This window comes from Poecilia reticulata, linkage group LG17 (assembly GCF_000633615.1).
Source record: "Poecilia reticulata strain Guanapo linkage group LG17, Guppy_female_1.0+MT, whole genome shotgun sequence".
Classification (NCBI taxonomy): Eukaryota; Metazoa; Chordata; class Actinopteri; order Cyprinodontiformes; family Poeciliidae; genus Poecilia; species Poecilia reticulata.
In genome coordinates, this window is record NC_024347.1 from 19,919,418 (window position 1) to 19,940,309 (window position 20,892).

The 20,892-nt window shown below is 37.9% G+C and overlaps 2 protein-coding genes across 3 annotated transcripts in view; both read left to right on the forward strand.

Moving 5' to 3' along the window:
• LOC103479558 (tensin-3) overlaps positions 1 to 7,016 on the forward strand; it is a 41,818-nt gene extending 34,802 nt beyond the window's left edge. The window contains exons 21-27 of the mRNA XM_008434056.2: positions 1,965 to 2,060; positions 2,853 to 2,930; positions 3,122 to 3,199; positions 3,407 to 3,575; positions 3,659 to 3,727; positions 3,907 to 3,936; positions 4,067 to 7,016. Of these exons, the coding sequence (XP_008432278.1) occupies positions 1,965 to 2,060; positions 2,853 to 2,930; positions 3,122 to 3,199; positions 3,407 to 3,575; positions 3,659 to 3,727; positions 3,907 to 3,936; positions 4,067 to 4,211 (665 nt within the window). The 3' untranslated portion in view covers positions 4,212 to 7,016. The remainder of the gene's footprint in view (positions 1 to 1,964; positions 2,061 to 2,852; positions 2,931 to 3,121; positions 3,200 to 3,406; positions 3,576 to 3,658; positions 3,728 to 3,906; positions 3,937 to 4,066) is intronic.
• Positions 7,017 to 13,983: 6,967 nt separating this feature from the next.
• Positions 13,984 to 20,886, forward strand: LOC103479557 (insulin-like growth factor-binding protein 3). Of its 2 annotated transcripts, none has more exons than XM_017309811.1 (4): positions 13,984 to 14,503; positions 16,427 to 16,662; positions 17,399 to 17,518; positions 20,492 to 20,886. In XM_017309811.1, the coding sequence occupies exons 1-4, from the start codon at positions 14,239 to 14,241 to the stop codon at positions 20,612 to 20,614; spliced, it is 744 nt and encodes a 247-aa protein (XP_017165300.1). In that variant the 5' UTR covers positions 13,984 to 14,238; the 3' UTR covers positions 20,615 to 20,886. The 2 variants fall into 2 exon arrangements, with proteins under 2 accessions (XP_017165300.1, XP_008432277.1); XM_008434055.2 differs by having other exon boundaries at positions 13,986 to 14,617.
• Positions 20,887 to 20,892: the final 6 nt, after the last annotated feature.

Here is a 20,892-nt window from a genome sequence, read left to right on the forward strand (position 1 = left end):
AAAATGAACTGAGCTTAAATGCAAAACAAGCCTGGAAAAAATCTTGTACCAAGTTCCAAAAGGTTTGATCTTGGAGTACAGATTCAATGTCCAACAGGACAAGAGGCCTAAACATAAAGCCAGAGAAGTAATGAAATGCAAAAAATAACCCAGCCAATGTCTACACCTAAATGTTTTGAGAATTTCTGGCAAAGGTTGACAATTGAAGCTCATAGATTTGTCTGGATTCGATCTGGCACCAAGAATTACTTTGCAGAGAAAAATAGACAGAATTTCATTTTCTAGTTGTGTAAACCTAAAAAGCACATTCTACAAAAGTTTTAAATGCAGTACTACTTGTTTTGTTGACTTTTGCTTTCGCTTTTCCTGCTAATCCATGCTAACACCCCCCCATCCATACTTTGACTCCAGCACAATGCTCCAAATGTCATGTTTGTCATATCTGACAATAATCCAGAGATAATCCTGTATAGCGTGTGAAGATACAAAGTCCCACCCAAGTTGTCTTTAGTTACAACCCACTGTAGTCATCTTCATGTTGGAAACTGAGAATCTGTCTTTCTGTTTGTAAGCTCTGATCACTTTTTTTTCTCTCTTCTGTTCATCGTCATTGTGAAACAGACCTGTATTGCCAGATTGTCATAGATATACAGCTAATGTTTCACCCTTAACAAAAGACACACTGGTTCTGTAAACCTATTCTCGGGGGACAGTGGAGGAAAGTGACCTGCTCCACTTGCACTATATCTGCTTTATCTAAAAACTATGTGCACATTTCTGTTTGTATATTAGTTAAATGTTTTATTTTGCTTTGCATAGTTGTGTAATTAACTCTGTTTATTTTTAGGAATGGAAACAAAATTGGCAAGCCAAAATATTTGGCAGCGTTGCAACAACCAAAACATAGGTTGATGGTGACGATGGAGGAGGCAGAAATATAATTTGATCCCACAAAATGTGAATCAGAAACCATTTTAATAACTTTAACTTCAGAAGGCGTATTTTCTGGAAAGGAAACAACACATAGGAACACAAAGGATTCCTGTATGCACTGCCAACGCAGGGGATTGGCAGTGTTTTAACAGCTTCAGTCTGAGTGACAAATCTTTCATTATCCAAAGCTTTTTAGTTCTGTTAAAGAAAACAAATATCTGCAAACGTCTCCCTTTCAATCCATCCAAGAGATGAGAAGAAAGAACATTCCACTCTGTTGGCTTAGTGAATTGCCTTAGATGAATGTTTGGTCAACAAAACCTGCATTTGGCGTATTAAGTCAGACTTTTCAAAACTCTGCTTAATGATTTAATTTCTCCAGGTCGTAAGAAATCAAGCCCTTTCTTTACAAGTTAGACAGCCCTTTATATTTTCAGTAAACATTGGAATTTTACTGAAAACCCATCGATGCTGATAATTATGAACATTTGCAAGAGATTTCTAGCAATAGTTTATTTTTTTATTAATTATGCACACACAAAGAAAATCTGCCTATTGAAATAGTTTAGTATTTAATTAATGACCCTTCAGTCAGGCTGAAGTGATTTTAGTCTTTAGACTTGTGCAAAAGTAGGAAATATATATAATTTTTCCTCTGGATTTTTATTTTATACTCTTATACCAGATTAAATCATCATTTGGTCCCTACATTTTTTTTCCCCCACTGCTCACACCTGTCCTTTTGTTTTCATCACATCGTGGCATAGTCCAGAGTCCCGTTTGATCTTGGACCCTCATTACTCTTCAGAAATGTGAAATCCAAGCGACTCCAAGGAGCAAGTTTTTCTCCAAGCCTTTGTGATCACATGCCTTTCAAAGACACCTCACATTCGAACAGAAATGCTTTTGATGACCTGTATTTAAATATTTTTTAGACAGAAAAAGTTCCTGCACAGACAAAAATTCAGTACAGGAGACAGACCAGCAAAGCAGAATAATTATATTAACTACTTGTGTCCATTTCCCTACAGGAGGTGATCTATCCAACGAATTGGTGCGCCACTTCCTGATTGAGTGCACACAGAAAGGCGTGCGTCTGAAGGGGTGCCCCAATGAGCCCTACTTTGGTGAGTATCTATGCTGCTGAAACATGAATTATATGCTTTCCTCGACAACATATAAAACTAGGAGTCTCTGAACAATACTGCCCTCTACTGGTATATAGTACATGGTACATGTGATCTATATAGCATTTCCTATCCATGCAAGACTTTTCTTTTTTTTTTTTTTTATGGATGCCCAAAAATGCTATAAACTAGCCAATATTTTTGGAATAATAACTATTTTCATTGAAACATTTAAATACAGATGTATTTAATTGTTTGTTCAATATATTTTTTCTTGTATTATTTAAATTATACAATTTATAGATTTTGATTTGAAAAATGATCTTTAAGATTTGTACATGTATTTCTCACTTTTATTCAAACTTTATTATTATGAACTCTGCATTATCTATAGGTTTTGTGGATCTGAAATGATGACAGTTAGATGAATTCCTCATTTCACTTGTAACATTTTATTTTCTACTTTTGCCCTTCTTCTTCTTCTTCTTTTAATGCTGTTACCTTCACTTAAAAGATAATTGTGTTATTGGCAATAAAATCTCTTTTTCCAGAGAGACACAGATAAAAAGGCAATGGCATTCAACAAATAAAATAACAGTCTATCTGCAGTGCAGCTATATACACTGACCAAGCTGAGAACTGTCATTCTACTTAAAACAAATATTTATTCACTCTGCATCATATGCTCTAATTTTTAACAAAGGACTTTTAATAGTGATTAATACTACAAAGTTGGCAGTGCAACTTCTCCTGTAAATTAAAATTTTGTTTTCCCACTCTGTTGTTTTACAGGAAGCTTAACTGCATTGGTTTACCAACATTCAATCACTCCGTTGGCTCTTCCCTGTAAACTTATTATCCCTGACAAAGGTAAACATTCACACAGAGACTCTAAAATTTGTGCATGGGTAGAGGTATGGTCACAGTTTAATGTAAAAAAAAAAATAATAATTACCAGAGTATTTCAGTGCTGGTCTATAAGTGGTTGTTGCAATCATTTCATAGCCATGCTTGATAATAAAGCTTTATTATTTATGTCCTTTGTTTTTGCTGTTCATAAGATCCTCTTGAAGATGTGGTGGAGAGCGTTTCACATTCAGTCACTAACTCGGCTACCGAGCTGCTGAAACAGGGAGCAGGTAATCAGACTTCTTAGATCATTTACCATAAATAGACTTTGTGACAAACACAATAAAACCAGACTGTAATGCAGTGACACAATCCCTGTGTTTACGTCCTGCTTTTTAGTTATTTCTGGCACTGAATCACAGAGAGCACTTAACTTTATTGTTATTTGCTCTGTGCAGCGTTGATTGTTGGAATCTGATTGTTTGTTGTTGCTTCAGCCTGTAATGTGTGGTACCTGAGCTCTGTGGAGATGGAGTCTCTAACAGGAGTCCAGGCAGTGCAGAAAGCCACGACCATGACCCTGGACGCCAACCCTCCACCAGTCCCTACTGTGGTCCATTTCAAAGTTTCYTCCCAGGGAATCACTCTCACGGATAACCAGAGGAAGTAAGCACCCAGCACGCACTTTTCCCAAAGCCGTTACCGCACGGATACATCCGTGATTTTTCAACATGAATCTTGTTTTTCAGACTCTTTTTCAGGAGACATTACAATGTCAACACGGTGATATTTTGTGCCTTGGACCCTCAAGATAGAAAGTAAGTCGTGTTCATTGGATCATATAGTAAATATAAATACACTGCTCAAAAAAAATAAAGGGAACACTTTAACATTGTGAAGTGAACACTGAAGTGTTCCCTTTATTTTTTTGAGCAGTATATTTTGTTACCACATTTATTTTCAATACTTACTGATGCCGTGTTGTTACTGCTTGTAGGTGGAAGGAAGATGGTTGTCCCTCAGCAAAGTAAGTAATTACTATTTTCTCCAAAGCTTCGGTCAAAACCGTGTCCCTACAGCTATTTTTGAAAAAAAAAAATGTTCATTTTGTGGTAGATGACACTGCTGCTGTTAACTACTATCCTCTGCCTTTGCAGAATCTTTGGCTTTGTGGCAAGGAAAACTGGCACCTCCCTGGACAATGTGTGCCACCTATTTGCAGAACATGACCCCGAACAGCCAGCGAGCGCCATTGTGAACTTTGTCTCTAAAGTGATGATTGGCTCACAAAGGAGTAAGTAGGGCAGAGCAGGTCACCTGGAAAAATGTTTACTGAGGCTAAACGCAGCAACCAAAAGACTGAGGATACRGAGCACCTAAAGACAGGAACTGCTAATGAAACAGACTTGAAACAGACTGTGGATGTTAACTGGATATTTACTGAGTGTTGCTGAMATACTCACTGATTGTACTATTAGTAGAAAAACAGTGAGATGTATATAAATAAAAGAAAAACAGTTATCTGTTTATTTCTAATTGAAATTTAATCCAGCTCAAGACCCTTAAAGTATTGCTGTTTCTATACATTTACAATTCTACTGTCCTGTACTGTTATAAAATATTATTACATAATCAGCATCTTACACATTTCTGGACACATGGTGATTAGAATGCCTAAAAAGCCTGAAAAGAAATTAAGCTTTTATTGCATCAGCATAATCTAAGACTGATAATTTTCTAAAGATTTCTTTTTTTTTTTATCCCCAACTACATTTATTTAACCTAGAGAAAAAAAAATCCATGTTAAGAAACAAGAGGGTTTTTTGTTAGTTTTTCAGCTTCCTTGAAAATTTAACTTAAGGACTCGTTTACTCTTTACTGTTGATCAGAGTGTTAAGAATCTCTAGTTAGCTATCTAGAATTTTCTGTTCTCTTGTGGGACAAATATCGCTTGACATAGAGGGTCATTTTTCTCAGCAACTTTGCATAATGAGAGAACATGCCTTTTGAGGGTGCAGCTGAATGACAACATAAAGATGTGGTGGGAGCAATGTGCTTTTTAATATTTTTTTTTTTATTACAAATTAATTCCAAACTGACTTAATCCAAGCAAATAACAAACATTAGGTGACGTACAAGCATCTTTTTTTTTTTTTTTTACCATATCTGAGTATCTCAGTTTGAACTTTGAATATCTGAAAAACAGAGTAACAAAAGGGGAAAACGTGTATGTTTGGAACTAGCTATGTTTATTTTGTATTGTTATATTTTACCTATGCAATGTGTATTTCTTGTTTTTTTGAGTATGGTACGCATGAGTTGTATTTGAGTGTCTTTTTTTTTAAGTGTTAAGGTCTTTTTTTGTCATAAGATATATTAGAACATGACCACTTGGATTTTTTTTTCTTTTTTTGAGGGATTTTATGTGTTTTTGTATTAAATTTATAGGCAATGTACAATGCTGTTTCATCTAAACCCTAAAAAATAATATATATATATATATATGTAACTGTATATATACATGCAAAAACTGGTTAAAAAACAATATTGCTATTTTATAGAAGAGGATTGATGCCTATCAAAACCAGCTACCAAGATTTCCAGCTTTAGTTTTTTTATTAGTTGCTGGAATACTATAGTCAAAAACAGTCTCGTAGTTTAGTTGAAGTCTTTCTGACTTAAAAAGGAAACAGGCTGCTGAATTTGGGGGCAAGAAGAGGAGTAGAGGAGACTTTAACCTTTTAAAACTAAAATGAATTAAATATATAGCTCAGTGTTGGAAGTGTTAGTTACCATTAGTCATCTGTCAATGACATATACAATACACCTGTGTTTGGGGGGCTAAAATAACTTTTAACTATTCAAGCCTATTGTATTTGAGATAGTGGCTGTTTTCATATAACTTTTTTTTTTTTTTGCTTTGGATAATCATTGGAATCCAGAGAGGGACCCACAGTCACAGCAAAATTGTTGGTACTGCTGCATGGATTTYCATTGAAACCTGATACTTTCCTGCACTGCATAAGAAGCTGTTTTTCTCACTGTCTAACATTAAATCAAGCTAATGTTTTCTTGTGTTAGGTCAGTATGGACAAGTCCGTTATTTCTATTTGTTTAATGCCAGAATATTACTTTTTTTTTCTTTTAAGATAAGATTTTATTACTTTCTTCAGATCCATATGTTTAAATACTTCAAGACTACCATGTTTATAAACTATTTGGGAAAGCCCAGATGATGACAATGTCACAGCTTTGTAAGTTTCTTATAAGTCAATGTACAACATTTGTATAGAGGCCTAAAGGTGAYATTTTTAGTTCTTCAAATAGGTGAGTGCTAAAACCATGGGAGACATATACGACAATATGTGTCAAAATAGGAATGTTTGTAATATTTACCATTGTTGCATTTATAAGGTAGAAGTGAGAATTTTGCATGGCCTCATGTGCCATTAACGGCTGATAAGTAGGGAGGTGGCAGCATCATGCTCTGTGGCTGTTATGCTGCTGGAAGGCCTTGTGGTCTTCGCAAGATTGAAGGCATCATGGAAGAATGTATTGTGGAAATATTGAAGCAACGTCTCAGGACATCCACAGGGAAGTTAAAGTTTGAGCACAAATTGATCTTCCGAATGGACAACGAGCCAAMGTATTTTGTCAAATTAGATAAGGGCATAGAGGTACTTGAAATCAAGCTAAACATTTTAAAGGACACTGTTACTAAACCCTGTGAAATTCTACGTAAGCGTCTGAATTTGAGGAAAGTATTTTATTTCTCAATATATTCTAGCATTTGGCAAACCGAAATAAACTGGGAAATGACTGGACTCGCATAATGTCAGCAAGAAAAAAAAAATTATGGTAGTCATTTTTATACAGCATATGTACATATTTGGTTTTAAGTGAGACTTTTGAGATTCAGATCAAAAGTATTATAGTATGAACTTAAGATCAAATGTTTACATATATGTAACTCTATATACATGTACCTCATGCTTATTTTATACCTGTGCATTTAATGTGTTACATGTGTACATCTTCTTTTTTGTATTGACGTCATGTCCTTTGATGTGTTATGTAAATAAACACTGCATTCTTTTCCTGTTTTAAGAGAGACCATTCTTTWGCAAAGTCAGTTGTAAGGTACACAGAGCATCCTCCTGTTCAAGGTYATGGTACAGGAAATTGGTTGTTTTTTGTATTGTTAATTGAAAAAGAGAATAGAGATGGGTGAAGGCAGTTTTGCTTCATTACTTTATTTCTTTACCTAGGCTTTCTTCTTTTATGGCTTTCATATGAGCAAAACGCTAGAAAACAATTGGTGTAGCCCAAGCATTAATTTTTCTAGTTGGAACTGCAGAAATGCGATTGCATGTGAGAGAGAAAGTTATTCAAAAGAGGGTTGTAAATGAAAGCATTGTCAATCAGAGTTTTAAAACATGCATCCATAGACACTAAAAAAAACAACAACAAAAAACAACAATTGGCCTCTGAGCACCAGTACAACATGAGGCAAAACTGACAATATGGCTAAAAGAAAACATTCTCAGATGTGGAATATTCTTCCTGTTCTATTAAAGTGTTGGTATCAAGAATGTTAATTTGATGTCTTCTATTTTACATGGTTTCCTGCTGAGATGACCCTTGTTGCATAATGTAAAAAAAAAAGTTCTATCGTCACATAATAACTGGAAATAAATGATCTCTGCTGCCAGCAGGGGACACTAGCAACACCAGCTACAAGACCTGAATAAGSAAAGCCTTTGAGAATAAAGGGGACTTTATAGGTACCTCTTAATGTTAAAATCAGCTTTTGATTATCACTCMCTGACCTGAAGYATTACATCTTTTAAAGAGGTTTACAGATGTACACTGGTACTACATTAGACGACATGCACTTATCCCAGGCGTCTGTCAGAAGTGCAGTGAAATATGGGTCCTACCTTTTGCACAAGCCCATACAGGTTGCTTTAAAAATGCTATGGAAGGATTAAATTGCAGAGTCTACCTTCAAGAGGGGAAAAGCTCTAACAGGGTGAACTTTCCTTCCTCCCACCTCCCTCGCTAATGCCTCTCTGCAGGTGGTGAAAGAATTCCCGGGGAGGGCTGGGAGGATGCTTAGGCCCAGGTGTGGCGTGGTGACTGCAGAGAACTCGGAGCCCATCGTCCTCTGTTATTTAGAGTAAAGTGGTCTTAAAATAAAAGTAGGTGGGGAAAGTCCAGAATGACAAATAACACCATTTGAGCAAAGAAGAACATGTCAGAAGAATTGCACTCTTATCAATACCAGTGTGTGCAAGCTGTAAGAGATACGGTGAGCCCCTCATGCGACATTGAAAACACATAATGTAACAGACTAACAAAAAGTGGTGCGTAATTGTAARGAAGAWGAGAAATGACACATGGCTTTCAAAATTTGTTCTTACTAAATATATGTTAGGTGTGGTTTGTATGGGAATGTTTTCAACCCTTCAACGGTGTGAAGAGGAAGTATAATGTATTTTTCCAGGCACACAGTGTCATTTTATACTAAAATCAAGTAACTATGTTACCTTCAGTTGTTGTGAAAATGCTGTATGTTTGATTCAAAAGTAATGGGACAAAAAGCATGACTATAGTAATACAATTTGACACCAACTCAAATAGTTGCTGGTCTATCAGAAATTTGYAACTGGAAATAAATAGCCAGTACCATAAAAGAAATGTTAGTATCAGGAAAAAAAAGAGAAAGTTAATGAACATAATCACTGAAAAGGCATTTTACTGTATAATGACATCTATTATGTGGGGAATCCTGACCTAGCAAAAGCCCTCTAAGTGACTTTAATTGAGACTGTCACATACAGTATACTAGTCACAACAACTTTACAATTAACTTCCCAGCTTTTCACCAGTCTGTACAAGTTTTATTTTGGCACCAATGTGGAGGTTAGGGATCCTGTTTGTCAGGCTGAGAGCGTCCATTGTGATTCCTCATGCATTGAGCTATGCAGGACTTTTTGGGGGCAATTAAAAGGGTCAGGGCTAATAGCTCCCATTTGAAGCAGAACAAAGGGCGGTAGACAAAAATAGAAAGTTCACGCTGACATCGAAGCAGAAAATGAGGTCTCTCCGCTTGGTTTTGTGCAGATAAAAATACAGGGATAGAAGATGACAGCTAGAGCGTTTCTGAAACCAATAGAAGTTGTATAATATTGGACTTTTAAGCGTACAGATGTGACCCACTTATCAGAGGATGCAGTATGACTTAGTTCATGGGTCCCAGGCCCGGTGTTTCCCACTGTGGCTGTGGATTTGTCCCAATGGGGACATTGCCTAGTAATCGAGAGCAATAGAATCTACAGACCCATTTTCAGAAGAAGAATTATTGTACATTAATGGATACAGTGTAAACTTACGGAGGTTAACTAAGTTTCTGCAGCCATCATGGAAGCAAAGGAAGTGCCTAAATGCTTAACAGACTACTGGACCTAAGGTTTATGGGTTTTTTTGCTAAAGGGCAACATTTAAATGCTGGGCGAAGTTAAAGATTACTCATTCCTTTAAAGAACTGCAAAACGTTTGTGACTGCCTGCACCAGGGTATAGTACAGCAACTGTGATTAACTTCTGTCTGTTCCCCACCACTTCTGCAACAAAACACAGGTCACCATCACTTACAAGACGGATGAACCACTGCGAGGCCTGCATCTGCAAAACAGTTGTCTTCTTTCAAAATATGTTATTTTTTTTGCCTGCGTGTGAAAAATGTGCATCGCTTTATGTGAAGACAAAAATATACATGACTGTAGTGGTGTGCATAAAAGTGTCCCATATTTCATTTTATGTTTTACTTCTGTAAAACATAAAATGGTGGTTTACAAATGTTCGAATGGATTAAAGTAATAAATCAAACATGAATGGAATCATACATTATATTTAATCAGTAACTACAGTTTTTTTTTGTTATTTTTTAATGTTTTTTCTCATTGTATTTCATAGCAAAAATGATGATAGTTATGCAGACTAGCAACAAAGTATATGTGGAAATTCCTGAAATGTTAATATGAGTCTAACAGGAACTATAGTAAATTGGATGAATGGAGGGAGGATTCTAGGCACAAAAAGAGTGGCGCCACTTTCAGCCCAATCCGGCTGGGTGCTGGAAGTTCCACTATAGCTTCACACTCCCCCTCCACTTGGGCCTAATTACAGCTTAGGAGTGCCTCGGGGGGCCAAGCCTCCAGAAATGGGGACCATGGCACTTCTGCAGCCAGGCCGCTCCAAAAAATGATTAACCAACCTTGGAATAGGATAAAAGGTTGCCTCAGGCCTCTAATAATCACAAAATTGTTAAAGTTCTGTATGGCTGCCAGTCAGAGTAGAATCAAAGAGAAAAGATTATCGTATTAATCACAATGCAGACTTATGCTTCCTTCCAAGTCATCTAAAATGAGAGTGTCCCAAAAAGGCCTTCAGACTGGAACAATTATATGAAAGACAGTCATGGGACTATGTAGGGAGGTAGAGAAATAACAGCAATGGACCAGACTTTGTCATGTGATCTGGCTGTTGGCCTTCAGTTCTTTTCTTATTCCAACACACATCCACACACTGTATATCTGCACACTCTCACCAAGCAGACACACTTGACCTCCACAGCCATCTCTGGTTCCAAGAATGGGGAAAAGTTTCAACTGTATTAAAAGCTATGCACAAACACACGCACACACACGCACACAAGTTTGTGTTTTTACCCATATGAGGATTTTTCACAGAATTTTCATAAACTGCGTTTATGCAGATATTTTCCCTAACCCTAACCGTTACTAGACTATCCTAACCCAATAACAGCTCTTCTTCTAACGTGGCTCAGGCTTTGAGCTACATAAAGTGCAGTCGGGCCCCCACAGCGTAGAACTTGTTAGGAAAATAGTCCTTGCAATTTATCAAATACAATGCCACACACACCAATACAACTGGTTTTAAAACACAGATATTTCTTGGATCTTTGACATTTTTTGTGTTTAAGTTCTTCTGTAGCTGATCCTGGTGTCCATTGTTGCCATAACATAAACAGTAAAGTTGGTTTGAGGTTAAATTGTTATTTTGAAATCTGGAGTGTGCGCCCTACCATGCTCGCCTAAATATTTAGAAGTTAAGAAATGCGTTTGCCATCATTGTTGTGTTACAGTAAAACTGTGAAGATTTTCTTGTGCAGTACCTTAAAAATAAGAACCTTTTTTTATAGGCCTGAGGCTTTTAGTAACTTATTTTGTCCTGTTTTCAGTAGCTTTTTCATACTGATTTAGTCTACTTCATGACACATAATCATAATTTGTTTACAATTCCTACAACAAGTTTTCAACCCCTTGGATATTTTATCTTTTTTTTTTTTTGCTTCAAATCAGTATCTTGTAGATGGACCTTTGGCTCCCAAGGAAGAAATTTGTCAATCAGCTTGTGAGGATACCCTGACTGAGGCAGATTTATCCGTATTTCTTCCATTTCTTGATGGTGGACTTATCTGAACTTCGGTTCAGTACTTAGAGATTTTTTTTTTCCTATCCATCCCCTGACCTATTCATTTCAATTTCACTTTCTCTGATTTGCTTGGCGTGTACTTTTGTCTTCATGCTGCCATCGTGGCCAGGATAATTGAACCTTCCAGACACTGCTGTCTTTACTTTACAATCACTTGAGACACACTCACTGCACTCATGTGCTCTTCATTCCATTCACTCTGTGGCTACCAGTACCAACTGACTGGGCCTCTGTTAAATTAGGTCAGTCATAACGGGGTGAATATGTATGCAATAACTTATTTTATGATACATATTTTTATTCAGCTATCAGTATTGCTGAACTCAGTTTTCAGTTGAGAATTAAAGTGTTTATGCTTTATCTTTTTTTTGTATAAAAAGCCTAATTTTGTAGATCATGGTTTGTGAAAGCAGTGAAAAGGGTAAAGCATCTAAAGGGATTAGTACTTTTCATAGGCACTGTAGATTTCTTTGTATGCCATGTAAAATTTGCTGTATTGTTTTTTACTGGAAAATAAAACCATAAATGTGGTCAACACTTATTTTCCCTGCACTATTATGTACCTAGTTTATATTTAGCAGAGCACCTCAGCGCAATAATTGACAGCAAGCAAGACAGTCTGGCTACTGGAGCGAATTCAGCAAATTCGCAGAGCTCCAGGCATGTATATCTGATTTACCCAGATCATCTTAAAGAAGTGGAAAATTACAGTGGTTTAAGATTCGACAAGCTGTTGTGGTTGGCCGGTGCAGCTTTCGACAGCAGGTTATGTTAAACACATGTACAGTAATATCCTGTGTTTGCAAAAGCACATTCTTCACACTCCCTTTTTATTGAGTGGCTGCTCTGCAGGATGACATTCCTCCACTACATTACTCTTGCTCTCCTTTGCTATGCTGAATATGCACAGGTGGCTGAGAGAGCTCCTTCAGAAGAGCTAAGAATGTAGGAAAGGGAGAAAAATCAGCACTCTTTTTTTTTCTTTTCTTTTGCAAATGAAAAAAAAAATGTTTGGCATTCCACAAGCACTGCTCTGCTGTAGACCTGTCTGTTAACAGATGGCAGTATGCCAGAACTTGTTGGCTACTTATTTGACTTTCCAGAAATTCTAAAGTCAAATGTTAATGGTGCACCTCAACTTAGTTTTGCTTTACTATTGAAGTTTTTTGGGACATCTGTTAAATGTCTGTAATCATTTACTAGAGCCCCTAAAGAATGCCATGGATGCATCCCGGAATTTTCTCACTTACATGTGCAGTACACACTCTTATTTTAAGATGTGCTATTTAGCACAGACAAATAAATGAGCAGAGCTAAGCTAACTATGTCACATATCTTAACAGGTTCAGAGATTAATGTGTGAATAGCAAATACATGAGGTGTATATTTTTTTTAACATTACAAAGAAACACGATACAAAAGAATGGAATGCTCTACCTTGAATCACGTCTGATTTCCTCTGTGGTGTTGGATTAAAGTATGTTTTCTCTTCTCTGGTCAAGAACTGAAATATCTATCATAGCTGTGAAACTCAGCTATGCAAACTATGCCAAGCAAAAAGGTTATATTTCAACAGTGTAAAAAATGCAATCCATTCTTTTAAAGGGCAACATTTTAAATAGTTTTTATTGATTAGGTTTAATTATTTGTTTTGGTTTGTACTCTCTCTTAGTCATATCGGTGTAATTCGTCCAGAATCTGTTTTAGCACTGTCTTGATAAAAAAAAAGATTAAATACATTGACAGAAAAATGAAGCCAACCTACAGCAGGACATGTTGAGCCAAATCCTGAAAACATTTGAAAACTCATACATGTGTTGCATCGGTTACTGCAATAGTGACTTCTCAAGTCTGCCTAAAAAAAAAAAAAAAAATCTGTCAGACAATTGCAGGTGATTCAAAATGCTGCTGCTCATATTCTGAAAAACTAGGACGATAGATCAACCCGGATCTAAAATCCCTACACTGGCTCCCTGTAGCTTGGGGAACGAGAAGGGGAAGTTGATAAGAAAGAGTGAGGAGAGAGAAAGCAAATGGACAAATGACAGCAATCAAATCAAACAGCTGTGAGCAGGTCAGTCACCCAAATTTACTGGAAAATCTGCAGTGACACTTGAAGAGAGCTGTGCGCAACGGACAATTTATGATGTGTTCAGCATCATAAAAGAATGGAGTGGATTCAGCATTCAGAAGACTGAATGTTGAATCAAAATTTGGTTCAACAAACTGTCTAAATGTGTTATTGCTAATTATTTTTTGTCAAGTTTAAAATGTTACATAACTCCACCTAGGAAATGGCAAATTTGCGCCCCTACAGTCAAAGATGGTAAAGGCATGGACCCGGCGTGGATATTTCTGAGGTGTGCTGTATATTATATTTAGCATTTGTTGTACTTTATTACAAAAAAAAAAAACAAAACAAAAAAAAAATATCAGTAACAGTAATATTGATTGGCGATTTATGACGAGGCATTCTATTTAATAAGAGAGAGAGAGATGAACACAACTGCTTATACGCCGTGGCAGCGGAATATTAGAAAGACAAGTTGTAGATGCAAATCTTTATTTCTCTGTCTAAAACCTCCGCAAACAGCTCTCACACTGTCCACAATAAGCGACGTCGAAGTTATTCAGCAGTGCGCCACAAGCCTTTCGGGGGTGTGACTACAGTCATTGGGGTCTATATATTGAGATGCTTTGTCCGCCAGCTAGATGTGAATGAGGGAAGCTGACCAGTGGAAACTCGCCGCAGCGGGACTGTGTGCCACCTCTCTGCAACTCACTTTCTCCCGCTTTCTGTCGCATCAGCCATGGATTCCTATTTTCTAGCACTTCGCATGATTTTTCTTGTGGCATCGCTCACCCGCAGGTCAGGTGCGAGCGGGCCGGTCATTAGGTGTGAGCCGTGCGACGTCAGAGCGCGCCTTTTGTGCAAGCCTTTACCCAAGGAATGCGCCGAGAGAGTCCGCGAACCTGGCTGCGGCTGCTGCATGACTTGCGCCCTTAGCTTCGGCCAGCCGTGCGGAGTGTACACCGGGAGATGCAGCTCCGGACTGACCTGCCAGCATCAGCCAGGTGAAACGAAACCTCTGCAGGCTCTGCTTGAGGGTCGAGGTGTTTGCGTAAACGCGACGAACAGACGGCCGCCGGTCAGACCCACATCCACATATCCGGTCAATGAAGTGCCAGGTGATAATTCTGCTTCAGTACTTTAAATCTGCATTGATTTGCCCATGCACTCTGAGAAGGGAAACGTCATACTTTTGACAACTTTTGAGTAGAGCTGGGAGTGAGATAAGATGGGGGGGGGGGGGGTTCTGGTGAGGGTCAGAATTAAAAATTATTAAAAAAAAATATATGCCAGAGAAGTCACAGAATAAGCCACGCTTCTTATTGAAGGATGGATAAAATTTTTCTTACAAAATCTTTATGGTCAGATTAACAATATGTTTATAAACTCAATTATTATGAGTAGTTAGTTTGGTTGTTTGAATTAGTTAAAGTTGTTTGGCTTTGCATAATAGACTAAATATGCCTGGGTTATTACTAACTTCTATTTTACTGACACATTATCTAGAAGAGAGACAAACACCACACAAAACAATGTAGCTGGTTAGTGTTTATTTTCCAAGAGGAGTTCCTCAAGGTTCTTTTCTAGGAACAAGTCTTGTTTGTTTTTTGTTATTTTTTGTTATTTGTTCTTCCTTTAAGTCAGATAATTTAACAGCTATGTTTTTGTCACCTTTGTGTTGGCAACATTAAGCCATGATGCTTATTTGACTTCCTTAAATAACTCAAGAATTAAGCAGCAATTTTCTACAGCTAAACTAAGAAAAGAAATGAAACATTAACTGTTGCACTGGACAGTGCCAACTGTGCCATTAAACATTAACTGTATTAATGATTATTCTAACAGAAGCCAGATGTCAGTAATTTAGGTGGCATCTTGGATGCCACTTTGTTGCAAAAACTATTTAAAGTGCATTTAAAAAAAAAAAAACAACAACTTTGTTTTCCATCAACTGTGTCTTCAGGTACATCTGAAAACGGATAGTGTTTGTATCAAGTGAACTTTAAAACTTTGCCTTTACACAAACCTTTTTTTAATTGTTCACTTCTCTAACTAGGGATAATTTTACCATTTACCATTTTTCTTGGACAGTGTGCCTATATTCCCGACTTGATTCAACCATTGACTTCCTCTCGCATTTAGAATTGGTCTAATAAGAGCTTTATAACGGCCATTGATATTTGTTTTGTTTTTTATGTATCGGACATCACTGAGTATCACAGCTTTAATTTTATGTGAAGCACCTTATAAGATTACCTGTGAAAAACAGTCATATTAACAAACTTTTAATCAATTTACTTACCTGCATGTATTAAACTGTTTTCTATTTTATGCCCAAATCTTGAAGAATGACTTTGCTCCTTAGGTGAGGTAGAATCAAATGTTTGTAAATAATACAGTCTGATCAGTATAAAACAAGTGCCAAAAAAGTAGAGGCTGTATAATCTGAGATTGTTAAGAACAATCATTATATATAACAGAATGGAGAGTGTTTTGTGTTTTAAGTGTAACTTTAAGTGGGTCTTATTCGGGCAGAGTGAAAAAATGAAGAAAAAAAAAGCTCTTTAAAGGAAACTAAGAGTTGGCAGCTCTGTAATGTTTATTGTATGAAGTGGTTTGCACAGGTTTCTGTTTCCTGTAGCATAAACCTTAGGCAAGGTTTGATTTGACATTAAATAACAATAAATTAAAATAAATCACAATTATGATAAAATTGTAGCAATATCTGCATTTGTGCTAAGCGGGGAAATATGGCTCTTCACCTCCAGTTTTACTTGTCCAATTTATCAAATTCCCTATAATATTTTTTCCTTTTTTTTGGACATGAATTATCTAAACTAGTGCATAAAAAAAACGGTTAACCCTATATTATGAATCTCTTTGTGGTATGTCTTGCAAATAACCACACTGTTCTAAAACAATGGCAGACAACACAGAGGCCAAAGATAAGGAGGAGAAACCATCCAGTCCAGATCTTGAAACTTCATGTGACCCTGCACCTCCCAGGCCTTCGCTTCACCCCATCCTGTCCTCCGCAAAGTCAAATGCCATCCGATGGGACCAACAGAARGCAACCCAGATCTTTAAGATGGAGGATCTCTCAGGACCAGTCATCACAGACCAACTAAACATCTCTCTAGAAACCAAACAGGAGCCTGAGTATGTGAGTACCGCAAACATTTTTCTGACTTCTGAACACAGTGGAGGAATGTTTTTCTCCTCTCCTCTGTGTTTTGGTGTTTTCTCTCCCCGCTGCGGGTGATGAAATGTTTTGGATAGCAGTGCCGACGGTTGGCAGGGATCTGGTACAGCGGAGTGACATGGCAACAAGCATGTACCACGGCCCTGCGGCTGACCTGGGTCAGGCGGTTGTTTGGCCACAAGGCGTCCGCGTGCCGGGCGCTACGAGAGCCAGCAAATGATGGATTGGCTGATGTGAGGGCCTGTTGGGAAGCCCTGCTACTATTTTGATCTTGCTTTGGCCAGAGAAGTGAGCACACTCTTGTAATGGGCTTTGACTGCCTTCTCTGATTAGTGACTGAAGTACTTGGACTTGAGAACAAGCCTTTTGGCTCGATCTTTGAAATGTTTGAATTCAATTTATACCCTGTCCTTTGTGTTACATACAAGAGTTCTAAGCAGCTTTGCAAACTGTTAAGCTTCTTCACGTCAGATGAATTGAATTMTTATCCGTTGCCTCTTTCATTGTGCCGCCACCTTTGTGGTATTATAGMTGAACCCAGCATATGGCAAAGTGACTCAGGTTTAGTTTATTCACAAAGCCGTTCATGGCAAAATTGCACAAAATAAATAGCACAAATTGCATGGATATTCTGTAACCTGGGACTGCTTTATTTTTTGAGTGCAACAAAGTAAACTTTTTTTCTCCATTTTTTTAGGGTCCCTGCCGAAGAGAAATAGAGCGCATGCTCAGCACCCTGAAAATTATGGACATCCTCAACCCCAGAGGCTTCCGCATCCCAAACTGTGACAAGAAGGGCTTTTATAAGAAAAAGCAGGTACAGATAGGCAGAATTTGCATTGTTATTCAGTGAGCATATTTCATTGCTCACTAATCTGCTTGCTTAACATCTGTCCAGCTTTAAAAGACTATTCGGTGAAAATTTGCATTTGTTTTTTTTGGGGGGGGGGTTTCTACAAGCTGAGTTAATAGAGATTAAATGCTCCACTCTAGTGACTCAAAGTTTAGGTTTGCTGCCTCCCAATTACAGCCTCCATTCTGTCCTCTTGTTTTACATCAGTAGTTATTAGAGCTTCGTCACTGCACCGCACCAGTGAGGCAGACCATAGCCACTGGCTCTGGAAACATGAACCACAGGGGCCAAAACCCCAGCAGAGCTGATGGCTGGGACGACGGCTGTCTTACCTCCCCTCCCAGGGAGACAGACGTCAAGGTGGCCACTGGCACCCCATGAGCTCGCCCCATAATTGCTGGACTTTTGAGAGGCAGACACAGAAATAGAAGTGCAGCCGTCCCCACCTCACATGGTTCACCCACGATCAGGCTGTAATAAATGAGCAGTACTGACGCATTCACATGGAGACTTTTGGGGCTCCAGTGCCGCTGCATCAACAAAACAGATTATCTCTTTGCACATCAACCCCATCAATCCCATTTTCCTCCACCAAACCTGCAGTCATCTCATATGCAAGTCTACTAATGCGTCACACTTTACAACTGGAAGACCATTCAGTTTGAGTAGTTTAGCTCAGACACTTGCCATTTTTTTTAATAAACTGAGATCTTGTTACTCCTTGCAATTGGCTGGTATAAGACTCTGAAGACATGGTAATCTTAAGTAAAAATACAACAAATTCATTGTATTTTTAAAGAATCTAATCTATAGAAAGATTTAATTCCATGTTTTAAAAGAACTATTATTTATGCTGATGCTGAAGTGATATGAGATGTTKATAATTAGTAGAAGTGATCAGGATATTTGTTTTGATTTCGATCTGAATTACTTGACAGTAGACACAGGCTGATACCTAATCCGAGTCCAATGTCACCAAAATACGCTGTAGTCGCTCCTGTTCTTCCTGACACCAGCAGTACAATTATATGTTTCTTCAACATGGGTCAACTTGGCTGAGAAAACCACTTTAATGTCCTATAACATTCACAGCTTTCTCAGTTATTTGTGAAGAAATATCTCACTTAAAGGGGACCTCTTATGCAAGATTCACTTTTTGAACAATCTTATACTTCCATTTGGGTTTCTACTGCTTCTTGAAAGAGTACTGGAGAATCCCCTCATCATTTTCTGGCAATAAGTAAATGTTTTTTTTTTGGTGCCTGGAAAATGAGCCATTTCAAAAACCTCCTGATTACTTAAAATAGATGGGCATGTCATTGTTACCTAGTAACCCCAGCTGAGCCCACCTCTTCACCTAGCAACCCAAGTGGAGCACGTTTGATCAACTAGTTTTACTGCTGAACATGTTGCACAATGGCTGCTGGAAAAGACAAGTATTTAGTTGTTGACTTATCATTCAAAAACCGCTCCAGAGTCCTTGATGGTTGTGCAGGAGGCTCCATTTCTTCTGCTTCTGGGTCTGACTCACAGCCAGCAGCAGTCTTCAATCATCTTGCTTTTTAGTCCTGAAAAGTTACCTTTAGCTCTAGGCTAACATTGACCTTTTATTAACGTTATTGAAATTAACATTATGGTTTTGACATTTGACATGTTGATATTTTGGCTGTGGTTCCAGTTAAATATACCCTGCTTCAGAAACTTAATGCTTTCTTATTAAAGTAATGGCCAGTGTCTAAGCTGTTTGCGTTCATTCGCAGTGCATCGGTCCATGCACTGCRAATGACACGGAAAGACGTGGAACCACTGCAGTCCGTCTCTCACTGTGAAAGTCATGCAAAAGGTGGAAAAAAAGCTTAGATTTAATATAAAACCATGTGCATGAACTTTAATGCAGTTTTCAAGACATGTGCAAGAAAACTGGTTGTTTGTTGACTATAATTATTGGGGAAAAAATAGCTGACCGTGGACAACAACGGGTTGGCAGAGGTGTGGGGCTGTGCCACGTTCTGTTATAAAAAAATCCAAGCAAAACTCTAGTCACTTTTCCTGGCATCTCATTAAAATTTATTTAAACAATAGGAATGTTATGATGGAAAAAAACTAAAAAATTGAAGCKTGTTTAAAAACCTGGTTGATAAGGATAACCTCCCAATGTCTAATTGGGACATTGGGAAAACTGTAGATGATTTTTTATAAATCTGCCAAAAACATTTTATCCTAGAAACAAATTTTTCATCTGTACATTATACAAGTTTTGACTCTTTTTATATTATGAAGCTTCACTTGCATTTGGTGTYGCTTAATCATTTAGCAATAATAGCAAATGCGTTTCAGAAATTCATTATACGAGTTCATTTCTTTTCAGAAATATTGAGCTAAAAGAGGATAGTTTCCCTTCTGATCAACCTTAACAGTCTTAGGAGCTGTGGCACAGTTGCTTTAGCCCTTGAAATGAATGGCTGCATGTTTTACTGGAGTGGAGGTTGACCTTTAGTAAAATTGGCAGTAAAATAACAGCCCTTGGGTAGCTCCACAGACTCTGTAAGTCATTTGTAGTACCCATAATTTGGAGCTGCGGGGTATAATCAGCAACAGATGATTCGTTCTGGCCACCAGCATCTGAAAATAGATTTTGGTTCACAGTTGTTCACAAACGGGACTAAGTAAATATTTTACCATGGTTTTATTTACCTTAAAGGTCTCCATACGTGTCTGTAACAGGAGATAGACCGTAAAAAAGCAGCTGAAAAAACCACAGCATGCTGGATAACCAAGGTTGCATGGACTCAGCACARTTTCAGCATTTATGCTGTTTTTCTTTATTGAGAAGAGTGCCTTTGAGCAATCCACATTCTTTATTGCATTTAGTTTTTTCAAGGCATCCTGCAACTTTTTTTTTTTGTCTCCCTTCAACTTGTCTCTGTATACTTTCAGTGCCGTCCATCCAAAGGCAGAAAGAGAGGCTTCTGTTGGAGTGTGGACAAATATGGGCAGCCTCTGCCAGGTCTTGATGGGAAGGAGCGAGAAGTCCAGCGCTACAACTCCGAGAGCCAATAGGAGGGAAGCAGGCTGRGGAGGGAGGGAGTTTTYGAGTGAACAAAAAGAACTGTAAACAAATAGAGGCACTAAGGATATTGGAGGACAGGTCAGGAGATGGCTTGGCTGATATATGGAGGGTTGCTGTTTCTATCTGTTGCCTGTGGGACCCTTTTTCACCGAGACAGAACAAAGGGAGCGGTGAAAGTGTATCAGGAGGAAAGTCCTGGAATTTATGCTACAAACAGACGATAAGCTCTTTTATTTTTTACTCCCACCTGGACAGCTCCTGGAAAAAT